A 17,610-nucleotide genomic window follows, 5' to 3' on the forward strand; every position below is an offset into this window, starting at 1 on the left:
CCAAGGTCACTATTGGGAAAATGGAGGTGGGGGACCTTACCAAGGTCACTGACAGGATAATGGAGGTGGTGGGGACCTTACCCATGTCGCTGATGGGAAAATGGAGATGGGGGACCCTATCAAGGTTGCTGACGGGAAAATGGAGGTGGGGGACCTTACCAAGGTCACTGACAAGAAAATGGAGGTAGGGGGACCTTACCAAGGTCACTGATATGAAAATGGAGGTGGGGGACCTTACCAAGGTCGCTGACGGGAAAATGGAGGTGGTGGACCTTACCTAGGTTGCTGATGGGAAAATGGAGGTGGTGGTTAACCTTACTGGAGACCTTTGATAGGGAAGTGAAGGAGTGGATGAGCCTCACCAAGGCCCCTGACAGGAAAATGGATATGGTGAAACTTGCTGAGTACTGAGCCTTGAACAGGCAGACCCCTGGTTGGAAGGAAGGAAATCCTAGAGGAGTGGGAGCACTGGGACGAATATGCTGCCATCACAGAGATGACCACTGGGAGCAATAGGGAAGGTTAGAGAGGAGGGGTCAGGATTCACATAAGGAAGAGCTGAGAGGGTAGGAGGATTTGGAGAATGGTGATTTAGGTGGATCTGGGAACTGGGAGAGACCAAGTGTATGTAAGAGCCACCGGGGCCCTTGCAGATGTGGCTGGAGGCATCTTGCCTGCAGCCTGGTGTATTGAGGACAAAAACTAATTTACCTTTTTATATTCTCCGAAGCCAGGCTGTATCCTTTAGAACCCTACTGTTGTGTTTCTCTATATGGTGTTGTACGAGTTTGGTATAGACTGTACGGACATTACTTATTTAAAGACAAGAGTAGTTTTAAAAATAAATTCTGGTTATGTGCTGTGTCTGTAGTGCCTTTCATGCTTGCAGAGGCTGGAAAGGACATTATATTCGCTGGAGTTTTAGTTCCTTCCAGTAATTTGTGAGCTTGGTAGCACTGACTGCTGGTGCTGGGAACTGAATGTCTGTTTTGGGGAAGAAGGGGATGGGCAGATGGTGGCAGGGTCAGTGGCTTGTGGCACACAGCACTCTGGAGGCAGAGGCAGGTGGATCTCTGAGTTTGAGGGTAGCCTGGTCTACAAACTATGTTCCAGGATACCCAGTGCTACACAGATATCCATCTTGAAGAAAAAATTAGTGGCTAAAAGGTGGCTAAGTGCTTGTAACTGCTGAGCCATTTTTATAGTCGTGTTTTTACTGTTTGTTTTTCTAAGGCACTATGTTACTCTGTATTTGGAAATGGCCTGCTAATATTCCTGCTTCAGTCTTTTAGGAGTATTGGGATTATAACAGTGTATATGCACATCTATCTCTTTGGTTGTTCCCTTGGGCTTTTTGTTCGTGTGCTTTTTTGACTGTTTTTTTAGACACAGTCTCATTGTAGGCCAGAATGAACAGGAACTCCATATGTGGCTTGGGTTGGCTGTGCGCTAGCAATTTTCAACCTCCAGAATGCAGAATGGAATGCTAAGATTAAAGGGAAACCTGACTCACCGTGGATGAATCTTTTTTTTTTTTTTTTTTTTTTTCTGGCAGTTTTGACAGTTGAGCACAGGCCTTCTTGCATGGTAACCACCAAACTACCTCCCCAACTCTGTTGAATTTTGTTTTATATTTGGTTTGCTAGCAGCATATTTGGAGTATGCTTGTTAGTTACAGTGATAGCATCTATACACTGACTTATATATTGTTTCAAAATCCTTAAGAATCTGTCAGTGTTGTGCCAAAAATTAGATATTCCATTGGTTAAGTACAAACACATTACAAATCAGGGTTAAAGTCATAATTACATTTTTTCATAGGATTTTAATTTTCAGTTATGTGTGTAGGTTTGGACATCAGTAAATATGGGTATGAGAGCTCAGCTGCTTTGTTAAAAGGTTTAGAGCTGGTGTTACAGGAAGTTATGAGCCACCTGGTATGAGTGTTGTGAATCAAGTTTAGATCCACTGGAAGTAGAGAATGTGCTCATAAAAACAGAGCCTGTGCCAAGATGTTTTGGTTTTGTTGCTCTTCTTGTGGAGCTCCTGTCCCTCCAGGTCTTTCTATCTTCCCTTTCTTTCATAAGATACCCCTCACTCTGCCCAACGTTTGGCTATGTGTCTCAGCATCTTTTTAAATACCGTGCTCAGTACAGCCCTCTCTTTTTTTTTTCATTCAGAAATGAGAAATTGTTAACTTCTTTTTTCTTCTTAATTTTTTTTATTAATTACCACATATTCACATTGTATCCCAGCTGTAGCCTTCTCCCTCATTCACTCCCAGGCCCCCTCACTCACTCACCTACTCTCTTGCACCTATCCAAATCCACTGAGAGGGGAGGTCCTCCTCCCCTTCCATCTGACCCTAGCCTATCAGGTCTCATCTTAACTGGCTACATTGTCTTCCTCAGTGGCCTGTTACAGCTGCACTCCCTTCTAAGGGGAAGGTGATCAAAGAGCCAACCACTGAGTTCTTATCAGAGACAGTCCCTGTTCCACTTACTAGGGTACCTACTTGATACTGAGTGGCCATGGGATATATCTGAGCAGGGGTTCTAGGTTATATCCATGCATGGTCAGTCTCAGAAAAGACCCCTGGTCCTAAATATTTTGGTTCTGTTGCTCTTCTTGTGGAGCTCCTGTCCCCTACAGGTCCTTTCATCTCCCCCTCCTTTCATAAGTTTCCCCGCACTCTGCCCAAAGTTTGGCTATTAGTTTCAGCATCTGCTTTGATATCCTGCTGGCTAGAGCCTTTCAGAGGCCCTTTGTGGTAGGGCTCCTGTCCTGTTCTCTGTTTTCTCCCTCTTTTATTGTCCAACCCATTTATCTTTCTGAGTAAGGATTGATCATCTTACTCAGGGTCCTCCTTCTTGCTTAGCTTCTTTAGGTGTACAGATTTTAGTATGTTTATCCAATATTGTATGTCTAATATCCACTTATAAGTGTGTTTATACCATGTGTGTCTTTCTGCTTCTGAGAAACCTCACACAGGATGATCTTTTCTAGCTTCCACCATTTGCCAGCAAATTTCATGAAATTCCTTGTTTTTAATTGCTGAGTAGTATTCCATTGGGTAACTATACCACAATTTCTGTATCCATTTCTCAGTTGATGGATCTCTAGGTTGTTTCCAGATTCTGGCTATTACAAATAAAGCAGCTACGAAAAAAATATCCTTGTTATATACTTGAGCATATTTTGGATATATGCATAGGAGTGTTACAACTGGATCTTGAGGGAGCACTATTCCTAATTTTCTGAGAAAGTGCCAGATTGATTTCCAAAGTGGTTGTACAAGTTTACAATCTCACCAACAATGGAAGAGGGTTTCCCTTTCTCCACATCCTCTCCAGCAAGTATTGTCACTTGAGTTTTTGATCTTAGCTATTCTGATGGGTGTAAGGCAAAATCTCGGGGTCATTTTAATTTGCATTTCCCTGATGACTAAGGACTTTGAACATTTCTTTAAATGTTTCTCTGCTGGAGAGATGGCTCAGACATTAAATGCTAGGCTCACTACCATTAATAAATTTGTTACCTTCTGATTCAATAATATATGGAAACTTGAAACCTTTTATTCAGCTAAGGTAATTCTTAGTAGATGTTTTACATTTTATTTTTTTATTTCACTTAATTGCTTTGCTTTGGATTTAGATGACATATCTGCTATTATCTTTCAGTTTTCAGTGAAAAAACATTAAAATATATTTTTCTGTGACAAAAGAAATCTTAAGTCTCAGAAGCCACCAATGGACAAAGAGGAGCACTCAGTAATCTACATCAATGATGATAGTGAAGAAGAAGAAGAAGAAGTTGAGGAAGTGATAGAAATAAAAGATGATGATGTGGAGTGTTCAGCAGAGTCTAATCTAACAGGTACAGTACATACAGTTCTGAGTCCTGGTGGTATCCCACAGTGCATTTTTGTGTTTGGGGGAATGGGCTTGGTCAGAGGGCAATTTACAGGATTTAGGTTTCTCCTTCCACCATGAGTGTCTCAAGGAAGGGTCATGATGATTTCAGGAGTGACATTAACCTCTGTAACCTTACCTGCTAAGTCATTTGACCTACCTGGTTTATTTGATTTTTACAGAGGTGCTTAGAGTAAAATAAATAGCTAGTATTTTCATATAATTTGTTGACACATTTTTGTTCTTCATAAGCCTGTATCAAATTTCCAGGAATGCATATAGTCTCTTTCCTTTACAGTTCACACACATAAATAAATTATAATACCCTACCATGGTATTGCCCTAGAAAGACTTGAAAATCTACTATTGTAAAATGGTCATACCTTATGATTGTATTTCATCTAACTTTCAGAATAACATATGGCTTTTATGTTTTGCTTTAAGATATAATATTGGAAAATGCCTGAAAGAACTACAGATAAAATTACTGTTTTATTAAAATTCACTAATCTAACATGCTTAAGTTATAAAGTTTTTCATTTTTCTTGTTCGAAGCAGAAAAATGTGAAGTACTTGGTAGTGATGAGAAGGCATTGGTTCCTCCAAGAAGGGATGGAGATACGGGGTAATACATATTTCCTTTTCTGCTCAATGAATTGTTTTTATACCTGTAATCTCAGCACTAGGGAAGTGGAGGCAGCAGGGTTAGATGGGTCAGTGACAATATCACCTACATATTTAGTTTATGGTCATCTTGAACTAAATGGGTTCTTGTTTTAAAAAAAAGCAAAATAGAATAAGAAATGTTTACTTTGATTATCTATCAAGTATTGAATATGTTATTTCACGTGATAATTTCTTGAAACCAAACATTTTATATTATAAACACTTAATTAAAAGGCTTATCTTTGGTAGTACTTGGGCTCAAACCTAATGCATTGTACATGGGGTTAATGCTTTCCACTGAACTAAATTCACAGCTTTAATTTTTTTACAGACATGAAGTAAGGAATAAGCTCGAAAAAATTGGAGGTACAGTTTTTGATGTATTTGTATCCAGAGAAATTGTTTAAAACTATTCAGTGTTAATGTACGATAGGATTGTTAATTAATGCTTAATTCTCAGTGATAGTATTCTACATAAATATTTTTGAATTAACACCAAAGATTTTCTTAGTTAACTTTTTTCCTTGATAAGAAAATTAAAACTGATACTTTTGGGTATGTGTGACTTAAATGAAATTACAGAAAGAAACATGGATGAGAAAAGTTTTTTTATAATTCTTTGCATTAACATATTTATATATACACATCATTATACACATCACATATCAATGTTTCATTTACTGTATTCTCTAGTAATCCTCTTGGGTTCCTTTCACCCTCACAACTTCTTTTTCTTTAAAAACAGCATCTCTACTACTGTAATAGGCCTCCAGAACTTCAGAGGCCCCCAGAACTTAGCACAACTGAGGCCATGATAGAAAACCATTCAGGCCTTGAAACTCAGCAAGTAGCCAGAAATCCTCGTGTCTTAGTCAGGATTACTATTGATGTGAAGAAAAAACATGACCAAAGCAACATGGGAATAAAGGGGCTATTTGGCTTCCTCTTCCACATCAAAGTTCATGATCATAGAAAGTCAGGACAAAAACTCAAACAAGGCAGTAACCTGGAGGCAGGAGCTGATGCAGAGACCATGGAAGAGTGCTGCTTACTGACTTGCTCCTCATGACTTCTTTTTTTTTTTCTTTTCTTCTTTTCTTTTTTTTTTCTCTTCTCTTCTATTTTCTTTTCTGTACTATTTTTTCTTCCTTCCTTTTATTAAATAGTTTTTTTTTTTTTGAGATAGCATTTCTTTGTGTAGTCTTCACTACCCTGGACTTGCTTTGTAGATCAAGATGACTTTGAACTCAAAGAGTTAAGCCTGCCTCTGACTACCTGATTGCTAGTATTGCAGGCATGCACCACAGCTCCTGGATGGCTCAGCCTCATTTTTTATAGAATATGTGCCCAGGGATATGTCGATGTATCTCTGTGTCTCTTTGTCTGTCTGTATCAGTCTCTGGATCTGTCTGTCTCTGTCTTTATAGCTGTCTCTGTCTGTCTGTTTATCTTTATCTCATAATGCTCCATTTTAAACTCTACTTTATTTGGGGTATTTAGGTCTCCACCTCCTTTCTAACCTCCCAACCTTATGTAGGAGAGAAAAAGTTACTAGGGAGAGAGGTCCCCTTTACTTCTGTTGAGAGCCAGTGGGTCTTTTAGGACTATACCAATCTCCATCAACCAGAGACACAGCTGTCAGTGTTCTCCATGACAGTATGCCACAAAGCTTTTCTCTCTATCTGTTTGCTCCAAACCATCACACCCACTGTCTATCTCTCAGGTCTCTCCAAACTTCTGCTTGTCACATGCCAAAACTTCACTAACTCAATTAATATCCTCAGGGTCCTAGATCACTCCCCTCTCCATGCCTCACATGGAAGGCAGTAGGTAAGCTTTTACCAGCTGGCAAAAGCCACAATTAACAGGTGTGGACAAACTATATCTCACTGAAGTATCATGCTTGGAATTAAAACAAAAACATATTTACATAACATAACTGAATTAACAAAGGAACCAAAACTTCCTTGTTTCTCCCTGCCCCTCCCCTTCTGATTTGGGCTCTCTGCCATCAATCACTAATTAAGAAAATGCCCAAGGTTTGGCTATGAGACTCAGCATCTTCTTCAATAACCACATAGGTATAATTATTCTGTGGTAAGCTCCTGCCCTGTTCCCTGTCTCCTCCTGCTTCTGATGTCTATAATGTTTGCCTTTCTAAATGAGGATTAAGCATCTTCCCTAGGGCCCTCCTTTTTGTTTAGCTTCTTTAGGACTATAGATTTTTATATGTTTTTCCTGTGTTAAATATGTCTTAATATGCACTTAGAAGTGAGTATATGCCATGTGTGTCTTTCTGCTTCTGCGTTACCTCACTCAGGATGATTTTTTTCTAGTTCCATCCATTTGAGTGCATATTTTATGATTTCTTTGTTTTTAAGTGTTGAGTACTATACCATTGTGTAAATGTACCACATTTTTTAATCCATTCTTCAGTTAAGGGACATCTGTGTTATTTCCAGCTTCTGGCTATTACGAATAAATCTGCTATGAATATAGTGGAGCAAATGTCCTATGGTAGAAGATGCTAAGTTGCATAGCCAAACCCTGGATAGAGTGCAGGGAATCTTATGGTAGAAGGGAGAGATAGAAGGACCTGGAGGGAACAGGAACTCCACAAGGAGACCAAGAGAGAAAAATTCTGGGCCCAGGGGTGCCCACAGAGACTGATGACACCCAAGGACCATGCATGAAGAAGACCTAGACTTCCTGCTCAGACATAACCCTTAGGCAGCTCAGTTTCAATGTGTGTTCCATAGTAAGGAGAATAGGGCCTGTCTCTGGACTCAGAACTGGCACACTGTTCACCTCCCCCTGCTGGGGCAGCCTTGCCAGGCCACAGAGAAAATGGATCGACACAGGCCTGAGGAGACCTGATAGGCTAGGGTCAGATATCAGGGGAGGAGGAACTCCCCTATCAATTGACTAGAGAAGAGGAAAAGGAGGAGACGAAGGAGGAAGGGTAGGACTGGGAGGAAATGAGAGATGGAGCTGCTGCCTGGATACAAATTGAATAAATTGTAATAAATAGTAAAAAAAAAAAAAAATTTAAAAGTCCCTACAGGTTTGCCTACAGTCCTATCTCATAGAGGAATTTCATTAAATGAGGTTACCTTCTCTCAGGTGAATTTAGATTATATCAAGTTGACATAAAACTATCCAGCCCATCTGTCAAAACAGCAACAAAGGCGAAATTGGTGATTCCATGATGTGCTAGGAAAGTCCCTGAGTGAAAAATCTATACATGTACTAACCCTGCTATTTTTACTTTTCTAGTTCTAATTTTGTGAACAGAAATGTGCCAACCACGATATGGTTTTGTGCATAAAAATTAAGGACTGTAAAGCTCAGGCGGCCTTCATTTTTTTAAAATTTAACTCAATTTAAAAATATTTTGAAACAAGCTCTCACCATGTAACCTTAATTTGTCTGTGATTCACTACTTAGCTATCCTTGAACTCAGGGAACTGCCTGCATCTGCCTCCCAACTGCCAGGAATAGTGGTGTGTGACAGCCACACCCAGCCTGGATTCTGGCTGTTTAATAGGTTGGGTTTTATTTGTTACAAAAGATTAATTACAAAAGTAATACAGCCAAGCATCCTCCCAAGTACAGAGTATTCTATAAGCTAAAAATAATAATAATAAAGTTTGTCTTTTCTTCTAATTTTTCCTTGGGATCTTTAAAAATTAAAAGTTTTTCTTTTGTGTTATTTTATTAGATCTTTTTTATGATCCTCCAAACATACAAGATTATCTTTAGTAGGCAGATCAGAATTCTATTAATGTTAGTATTTCTCATTTACAACTCCTAGGAACACAAAGTTTTCCATTTTCAGAATTTTCTTTGACTTTGGAATATTTGTATGAACATTACTGACTGAGTATATCTAGTCTGAAAAGTAAAAACATTGAGTGCAGGAAAATATGACAAGCTTGAGGAATTTGGTTGATACTATTTCGTAACTTTTTTTGTACTGTAGAATGGATTTTTACCTGTGTCTTCATTTACTTGCATATTTGGGAGCAGTAACATTTTCTTTAACATTAAGGTTTAATGGTTTATTTTTTTTTTTTTTTCAATACAGCTCAACTTAACAGTGACCTTGTGGAAAACAAAACAAGAATGCAGTCCTATATTAAAAGTGTAGTCAAAGACTGCAACAGGAATATCAAAGAACACTGGAAAGCTCATCAAGAGGAAATGTAAGACTTCATTTATTTTCTTTTTCTTATTGATTTTATATATTCACTTTACATCTAGATAATAGCCCCCTTCCTCCTCTCCTTCTGGTTCCATCCTCCCACCCTCTTCTCCCAATCCCTTTTCTTGTTCTCTGCAGTAAAAGGGAGAACAAAAAGGCAGTAGAGACACTACCACTAACCCATCCCAGAACCTCAAGTTGAATCAGGGCTTAGTTCAACTTCATTCACTGAGGCCTGACAAGGCAGCCATATTAGATGGAAGGCGTCATTTCTTTAGAGCCATGTTTGTATGATTTATAGTATGCATTGGCACCAATTATTCCATTAAACAGAGTCTATAGAAAATTCTAGGCTTCATTTTTCTTCAAGCTAATGCTTGTAATAACTTCCTGCAATGAGACGTGTTTCTGGGAAGCCTGCAGCTATCACTGTTTTTTCCTTTTAAATAACAAATGAGGAGGGATATCTTGCTGTTCTGTTTTGTTTTGCTTTTCGATACAACTGCTATGTGCAGCTCTGGAGTCCTGGACTCACTGTAGATGAGGCTGTCTGTGAACTCACAGAGATCCACCTGCCTCTGCCTCCTAACTTCTGGGATTAAAGGACTGCAACATCACTAATCACACTGAGAGTTATAAATTTTTTTTGTTTTTATTGTTATTATTTTACAATGTATGCAGTGTCCTCGTTGTAGCCCCCCTCCTTCATCTGCTCCTGGTCCCACCCCCTCCCTCTTCTCTCCCCTCTACTTCCCCTGATAACGTGATAGGGAAGTCCTCCTTCCCTGTTATCTGACCCTTGCCTATCAGGTCTCATGAGGACTGAATGGATCCTCTTTCTCTGTGGCCTAGTAAGGCCAACCTACCAGTAGGAGGTGATCAAAGAGCAGAGTTCATGTTAGAGACAGTCAACTTCTGCTCCCTTTACTAGAACACCCACAGAGAAACTGAGCTGTTAATAGGATACATCTGAGCAGGGGGTCTAGGTCCTCTTCATGTATGGTCCTTAGTTGGTTGATTCATCAGTCTCTGCAGGGCCCCCTGGGCCCAGATTGTTTGACACTGTTTTTCTCCTTGTGGAGTTCCTGTTCCCTCCAGGTCTTTCTGTCTCCCCCTTCTTTTATAAGATTCCTATAACACTGCCCAAAGATGGCCATGGGTCTCAGCATCTGCTTTGATACCCTGATAGATAGAATCTTTCAGAGGCCACTTGTGGAAGGCTCCTGTCCTCTTCAATGTCTTCTTCTATTTCCAATGTCTAATCCAGTTTGCCCTTCTGAATGAGGATTAAACATCTTCCTTGGGGCACTCCTTTTTATTTAGCTTCCTTATAGCAATAGATTTTAGTATGTTTATCCTATATTATTTTGTTAATATCCACTTATAAGTGAGTATATACCATGTGTGTCTTTCTGCTTCTGGGATACCTCACTCAGGATGATCTTTTCTAGTTCCCTCCATTTGCCTTCAAATTTCATGATTCTCTTGTTTTTAATTGGTGAGTAGTATTCCATTGTGTAAATGTACCACATTTTCTTTATCCATTCTTCAGTTGAGGGACACCTGATTTTTCCAGTTCCTGGCTATTATGAGAGGCATTGCCAGTGGCAAACATCATTTATGGATTCATTTTTGACAACATGACAGTGCTAATGCTTTCTTTCTTTATTTTCTTAATGGAATTTTTTCAATCTTTTTTTCAAACATTTTTTAATTATTATAATTTATTCACTTTTGTATCCCAGCTCAACTCCCCTCCCTCATCCCCTCCCAGTCCCACCCACCTTACCTCTTTCCCCTCTGTCCTTCCACTAGTCCACTGATAGAGGTGGTCCTTCTCCCATACTGTCTGATCCTTACTTATTAGGTCACATCAGGACTGCCTGGATCCTCTTTCTTTGTGGCATATTAAGGCTACCCTGCAAGGGGGAGGTTATCTTTTCTAAAAAGTTATTTCTGTTCATTATGGAAATACAGTAAAAGGTAGATATCATGGGAACTATTCATTTATTTTTATAAATGTTTGATAAGATGGAAAAAAGTCAGTTTAATATTGTAAATCATTTATGAATTTTAGGCGAGTTAATCATTCCCTTGTAATCTTGAGAATACCAAATAGATTTTTTTTAAAAAAGTTAAGTGAAATATTTCTACTTGAAACTCATATAGGGTTGATATTATAGCATTATTCAGTAGAAAAAAAAATGAAACAAAACTGATTGGATACTGAGCTACCACGGGCCACATCCAAGCAGAAGTTCTAGGTTATATCCATAGATGGTCCTTGGTTGAGTCTCAGTCTCAGAAAAGACTCTGTGCCCAGATATATTTGGTCCTTATAGAGCTCTTATCCTTTCCATATCATACTAACTTCCCCTTCTTTCATATGATTCCCTGCACTCTGCCAAGGGTTTGGTTATGAGTCTTAGTGTCTGCTTTGAAACACTGCTAGGTAGAGTCTCCAAAGGAAGGGGAACAAGGACTATTTCTAACAGGATCTCAAGGGCAGGCTCTTTGACCTCCCCCCCCCCTTTGCAGCCAGCCCTGAAGATACCTGATAAAACAGGGTCAAATGAAAGGGGAGGAGGTCCTCCGCTATCAGTGGACTTGGAAAGGGGTAGGGAGGAGACCAGGGAGGGAGTGTGGGGTTGGGGAGGGAATGAGGGAGCGGGATACAGCTGGGACACAGAGTTAACAAAATGTAACTAATAAGAAAAATAAAATTAAAAAAAAACAACACAATAGTCAATACCAACAATAGATACATTGCTATCTCAAAAGAAGTTAAAATTAAATGGGTTCCTTATAAACCAACAATTTTGTGATAGGTTTTTCTTGTTCATTTTAATTTTTTTCTGACTTCCTTTAAGACATTTTTAAAAATAATTGACTGATTTAATAAAGAAACAGCAAAATACACTGCAGCTTCTTTATAAAGTTGTTTTAATTTTGTGTTCCAATTAAAATTTTATTTAACAACTTAAAAAATTGATTGGAGATGGAATGACTTTTTCTAAAATGTATACATATACATGACATAGATATAGATGATATAGATATAGAGATAGAGATATCAAATACTCTTATTAGTCAATAAGCCAGCCATGTGAAAACACTCTTTACTTAAGAAAAATATTTCTGGAATCAGCATAAATCTAATTTTACTTTTTTTTTCCCCACAGTTATATTTCCTTTGCTATTATGTCTTCCCTTTTATGTTACATAATACATAATGTGGTAATTTAATCTTTCTTTGACATTCTCTTCATCCTGATATGTAATGTGACATTCATTATTATGTTTTACAGGCGGGAGTTTAAAATTGAATATACTGAGCAAGTTATAACTGTGTTTAAGCAATGGGATTCTGATATAAAGCAAGTTGAAGATCAAGAAAATGAGCTAACTGTTGGTATCACAATTGTTTTTATAATTAATCTGTTATAACTAAGTGTCATGTCAAAATATAGAAGCTATCCTTGCATTAGGAAATGAGACAAGTTTGATGATCTGTTTGATGATCTGCCTTTTGTTATATTCTTGGTGAACAATAAACCACAAAAATATAGACACACTTAATGTTCATAAAGGCCATCTGGCTTCTGATATTAGTTGAGATTCTTGTAATTTCAAGCAACAGAAACTTGTAAAAGAATAAATGAAGGTTTACTGTTTTATATGAAAAAAATCGGGTGGGTTCATTTCAGACATAGTTGAATGATGTGAGGGACACATTACATGATATTATCTGAGCTGTTTTGGGTCTCAGTGAATTTGCTAGATGGCATATCTGAAATCTTCCATTTTTAGACTCAACTACAAATTTATGAGCTTCAGTGAACTAGACGGTCTTTCTGGCAGAATATTCCTATGGGGGAATATCACTGAACTAGTTTTGATCATTTCACAGTTTCTGAACCAATCACTATAGTCAGATTATGGTTTACATCATTTTCTTCCTCTCCTCTTCATGTTCCTCTCCTTTCTCCCTTGCCTCAAATTCCCTTTCTTTCCTTCTTTTTCTCTTTCTCTTTCTTCTTGTGAGTTTGTGAGTTAACTCAGAGCATTTTGCAAGTAGGAAAGCACACTTTTACAAACCCACGGTACCAAGTCACAGTCATTTTCCCTCCTTAGTCAAAAAGTGTGGTACTTCTCTGTTCCCAGGCTGATGAAAATTAACCCCATTCATACAATTCATGACACTGATTACACTTCCCATTTGTGTATTTTCACCATTTTGTTTTGGAAAACCATTTTTATATTACATTTGAGGTCCTGATTGTATTCAAACAGTCTTGGGGTTGGATGTCAGTCTAGTTATGGAATATTGATTTTGACACACATGTGATATTAAATGGGCAGTTGAGTAAACCACTAGTATGTAAGGATGAAGTTCAGGAGGAAGCCATTTCTTAAGGATAAGAAGTTGACAATTTTTAATTTAAGGTAATTTTTAATCATGAAGATTAGATGAAACCATCAAGCTGTGACTGAGGATGTAAGTGAAAATTCTGAGGGTCAGATCCCTAGATGTCTTCACTGCTTTGATTCTCAAGGGTGAGAGTGAACTGGTAACACAGATTGAGAACAAATGATTTATTAGGTACAAATTAAAACCACTCCATGTAAAGGAAGCTTTTTAAAAGAAGAAAAGATTATTACTTTCACAATATACCACTTATAGGTGAAAAAAAGGTATATTTGACAATACAAAATTCATCATTGGTGTTCTGAATCTGAATGATTTCATTGGAAAAGTGAGCACAAACCTGAGAAATAAATACAAGACATGTTACGAAACACTGTAATAGCCTAAGGAGTAATACAGTAGTTTTTGTTGTTTGTTGTTGGTTTTAAGAGATGAGACATATATTTAAAAAGAGGAAAACAAGGATAATTGCTGAGTTCTTGAGAAAAGGTGTGTGAAACGATTGACCTTCGCAAAGAAGTATAATACAGCTTTTAAAACAGAAAAGAAAGCATAGGACATGGCATATACAATTGAATTTGTATAGTAGATCGAGTGATGAGAGAGTGAATATTCCCTTTGGATGGTATCTATGTATTCCATGAAATAAGGCCATCAGGTTGTGAAAGGCCATCAGGGAGATCAGCTAGAGCTGAGGTTTCCAAACTTATGATTTAACCAAGTAAATATGAGTCAGTACAGAGTAAGATTTATATGGAAAGAGGAAATTTTAATGTTTGGTTATAGAATTTAATGTTGGAAAGAGGAAGTTGAAGATAACAGGAATAGGGACAACAGTAAAAAGAAGGTAGGTTTCATGAATTTGAGGTCTTGAAGGATTGCTCAGCCATAATATGAGTAAGTAACAGTGGAAAGTGTTATAGTAATATCTCTTAATATGTGGAGAAAGAATTTCCAAAACACTTACAGCTTAGTTTCTGGCAGCATAATGTTTTGGATCTGATTCAGACTTCAGTAGTAGCTAACCTTGGAAAAACAGACATTGTACCATTATGACTCACTTTCCTCATCTTTGAAATTAAATGGTGAGCATCTATTTTCTGTCGTTGTTTGAAGTGTTAAATAAGTTTGTATAGAATTAATCTACTTAAAAGGTTCAAAATCATATTGCCCATGTTTTAGTACATATTAGTCATTACCAGCACTATAAAAAGTTGTGTTATCAACAATGGTAAATTGTGGAGTACAAGTATTTAAATGAGTGGATCAAGTAGGTTAGAGTGCAAAGTCAGTGGTGAAGAATAGGTTATGAAACTGAAAGGACAGAATTACTAGAAAATCATATGTGTGGACATGACTAGAGTAGTTAATAAGTTATGTCTTGAATATGAAGAACTCCTGCTCACTTGCATGAGCTGCATGCTTTTAATCCCAGCTACTAGGGATACCAAAGGAAGAAGCTCATGAGTTCCTACTTTTTGTGCAATGCAGAATCTGTCTCTTTAAAAATTCTCTTTCCATGACTTTGAGGATTTTTTTTTTTTTTGCTGGTTAGTGGTAAAGACACAAATTGTGTACACTTAGTGATAAAAAGTACCAAAATAAAGTATTGATGGAGTTCATTATAAAACAATTCCTTTTAAGGAATCCTTTTAAAGATTAATTTAAAGGGATGTTTTAAATTTAAAATTCTAGTCCATGGGATTAACTTAGTTTTAGTCTTTATCTAGCATGAATGAAGCCAAGAACAGCATTAAGAGCAACAAATTTCATGCTTAATTGTTATTACACAGCTTTCCATTTATACTTCTAGGGTAGTTTTAATCACGAAGAGAGGATTTTTCAACAAACTAGAATGCTTCAGACCGACAACCTGAAAGCACTTAAGCAGGCAGATGATAAGTTCTTAAAGGTATGTCACAAATTTTAGCATCATGCATTCTCTTAATACATTTCAAAATTTTACTTACTTTCCACTATGAATAAGTGACTGTGAATGAAGTGATAAGTGAATTGGGAGACTTTTCACAATTTTGAGGAGGAATTATGCAAAACAGGAGGTGTTGAGACATTTTATCAGAAACGTTCCTATGAATCAAATGCATACTATATTAACATCATAACTATTGTCTTTGTATCCCCAGTATTCGTTAAAGAAAGAAGTGCTTTGTTGATATTGCCCAGTATTTTTGTTTCCAAATGTATTATAGAAGCAATTTATGATATAATAGATTTTAAAATAATTCCAGGTACCAAAGTAATTTTATATAATCATAAAAGAAAGTCTAGAACACAGAAAGTGAAGGTTAAAATTCAGGGACTGAAGAAATGGCTCTGCAGTTAAGAGTGCTTGCTGCTTTTTCAGAGGATTGAAATTTGCTTCCCAGAACTCATATCAAGAGGCTTACAATTCCAGCTGCAAGACATAGGACACTCTTGCTAGCCCTTCATACATGTGTGTACATACATAGATATACTCACATAAATAAATGATAAAATCTTTTATAAATGTTATAGAGTTATTAGATTATCTATAATTAGATATGCATATCAAGGTCTAAACAGTAGTTTTAAGACACTTTGAAAGAACTTTGTACTCATTTCTATAAACATCAAAGAGCAAGTCTTAAGTCCAATTAGAGAGCTGTTACTGCCAAGGTGTTCATCCCCCTACTGCACCTTTAGAGTTATCATACCATGCTGGCAGTTGTTGTGGTTTATATTCAATGTAGCTAAGAAGGACTATTGGTTGCCTCCCTCCTTTTGAAACTTATCTGCCACCTTCTGGTACCATGAAAGCTAGTTCCTAAGGAAGAGGTCAGACACAGCTTGGGTCCTCTGGGTTCAGTGTCTAAAGTGCAAAAAAGACTGATTTTTTTTAAAAAATCTATTTATATATTAAGTAGAGAATTGGTTAAATATGTCTGCTATGTAAACTATCTGAAACATTACTTTCTGCATATGTAATCTGTAACTTCCTGTTCTATGAGATCCCTTCCATTCACTTACATCTGCTCATTAACCTCATCTCTATACATAATTGCTTTATCTAAGCCCACAGGATATGTACTTCCATTCTTTGGATATATTCTTTCCCTAGAATGTTGTCAATTCCCTTATTTTTGAAACCTTATTCTTTTGCCAACCTAGTCAGAATCTCCCCAGTTAAATTAACTTAATTTCTTCAATGGATATGGTAGCACAGGCAAATGATGCCAATTCTGGGGAGCCTGAGAGTAAAGCATGGGAAGTTGGAGAGTAGCTTGGACTACATCTACGATCCTGTAATAAAAACAAAAGTACCAAAATGTAGTTTTTGTTTTATGTAACTTGGGAACAATCTCATAATACAGATCATTTAATTATCTTTATTCACACTGACTGTTAATCATAATAAATAAACTATAAGCTGATATTTGAGAACCTTTTAAAAAGTCATGTGTACTAATTGGACTTTGGGATTTTCTAGTGTTTCTGATTCTACACATTTTTGTTCTTTCTGCCTTTTTAAGTGTTTGGTCTTATGTGGTTCACACTGTCCCTGGTCTTTGTAAATACATGAGAACTCCAAATTCCTCTGTCTTTACCTCTCTTCTGCCAAGATTATCAATGTGTCCCACTACTTGGTTTACATTGTGCCAGGGATCAAATGGAGGGTTCATTCATGCTGTGCAAGCACTCTACCAACCAACAAAACTGCCCAGCTCTACCTTGCTTTTCGAGACTAGGTCTTACTATGTTGTCCAAATTATTGTGAAGTTCTTTATGCTTTCAAGTAAACTTTAGGGAGACTGGGAGCTGCACTTTCTTTTTTCTCTGTCTAATTTTAACATCTCATTTAACTATTAATTCACACAAAGTGCACTCCTTTCTTAATGCTGTAATTACCTTTGATTCACTTGCTCACACACACATGCATACATACTTTATGGGATGAATTTGGGTGTGTTGCAATGTTTTTATGAAGATGGAATAAATAAAAGATATTATTTAAATATGAAAAGATTCTTAATTTTGGAAAGTAACTTGAGAACTTTTGATGAAAGATTGTTTGGAACTAAAACATTCTTTTGTGCTTTAGGATTTGCAGAATTTGGAGAAGAATTATAGCAATGTACTTAAGAGTATACACAATGAGTTTCAAAAGCAGAAGACTGTGCTACAAGGAAAAATTACAGATGGTTAAATGTTGAATTGTAGCAACATGGAGAAGCACCAAAATATTTTGTTTTCCTTAAATACAACAGTTCACAAATATTCTGATGAGTTCAGAAAAACGAGAGCCTGAGCGATGTAGTTTGTATTATCTCAGACATATGTCTTTGAAATTTGACTGTATTATATACCATCTTTGATCATTAGCTTTGTAAAATGCAGTACCTCTATTCCTGTTGACTTCC

The 17,610-nt window shown here is 37.1% G+C and overlaps 1 protein-coding gene across 1 annotated transcript; it reads left to right on the forward strand.

Moving 5' to 3' along the window:
• The first annotated feature begins 3,749 nt into the window (after positions 1-3,749).
• On the forward strand, positions 3,750-17,396 carry LOC129676364 (synaptonemal complex protein 3-like). The gene is made up of 7 exons (XM_055606719.1): positions 3,750-3,876; positions 4,467-4,536; positions 4,909-4,943; positions 8,665-8,782; positions 12,090-12,189; positions 15,024-15,122; positions 17,292-17,396. The coding sequence occupies exons 1-7, from the start codon at positions 3,750-3,752 to the stop codon at positions 17,394-17,396; spliced, it is 654 nt and encodes a 217-aa protein (XP_055462694.1).
• The last annotated feature ends 214 nt before the right edge of the window (positions 17,397-17,610 follow it).

This window comes from Psammomys obesus, unplaced genomic scaffold (assembly GCF_907164565.1).
Source record: "Psammomys obesus unplaced genomic scaffold, mPsaObe1.curated_primary_1811, whole genome shotgun sequence".
Lineage (NCBI taxonomy): Eukaryota > Metazoa > Chordata > Mammalia > Rodentia > Muridae > Psammomys > Psammomys obesus.

Coding starts and splice junctions, on each gene's coding strand:
- LOC129676364 (XM_055606719.1), top strand. CDS start 3,750: ATGGACAAAGAGGAGCACTCAGTAATCTACATCAATGATGATAGTGAA. Junction 8,783..12,089: donor AAAGCTCATCAAGAGGAAAT/GTAAGACTTCAT, acceptor TATGTTTTACAG/GCGGGAGTTTAAAATTGAAT. Junction 15,123..17,291: donor CAGATGATAAGTTCTTAAAG/GTATGTCACAAA, acceptor TTTGTGCTTTAG/GATTTGCAGAATTTGGAGAA.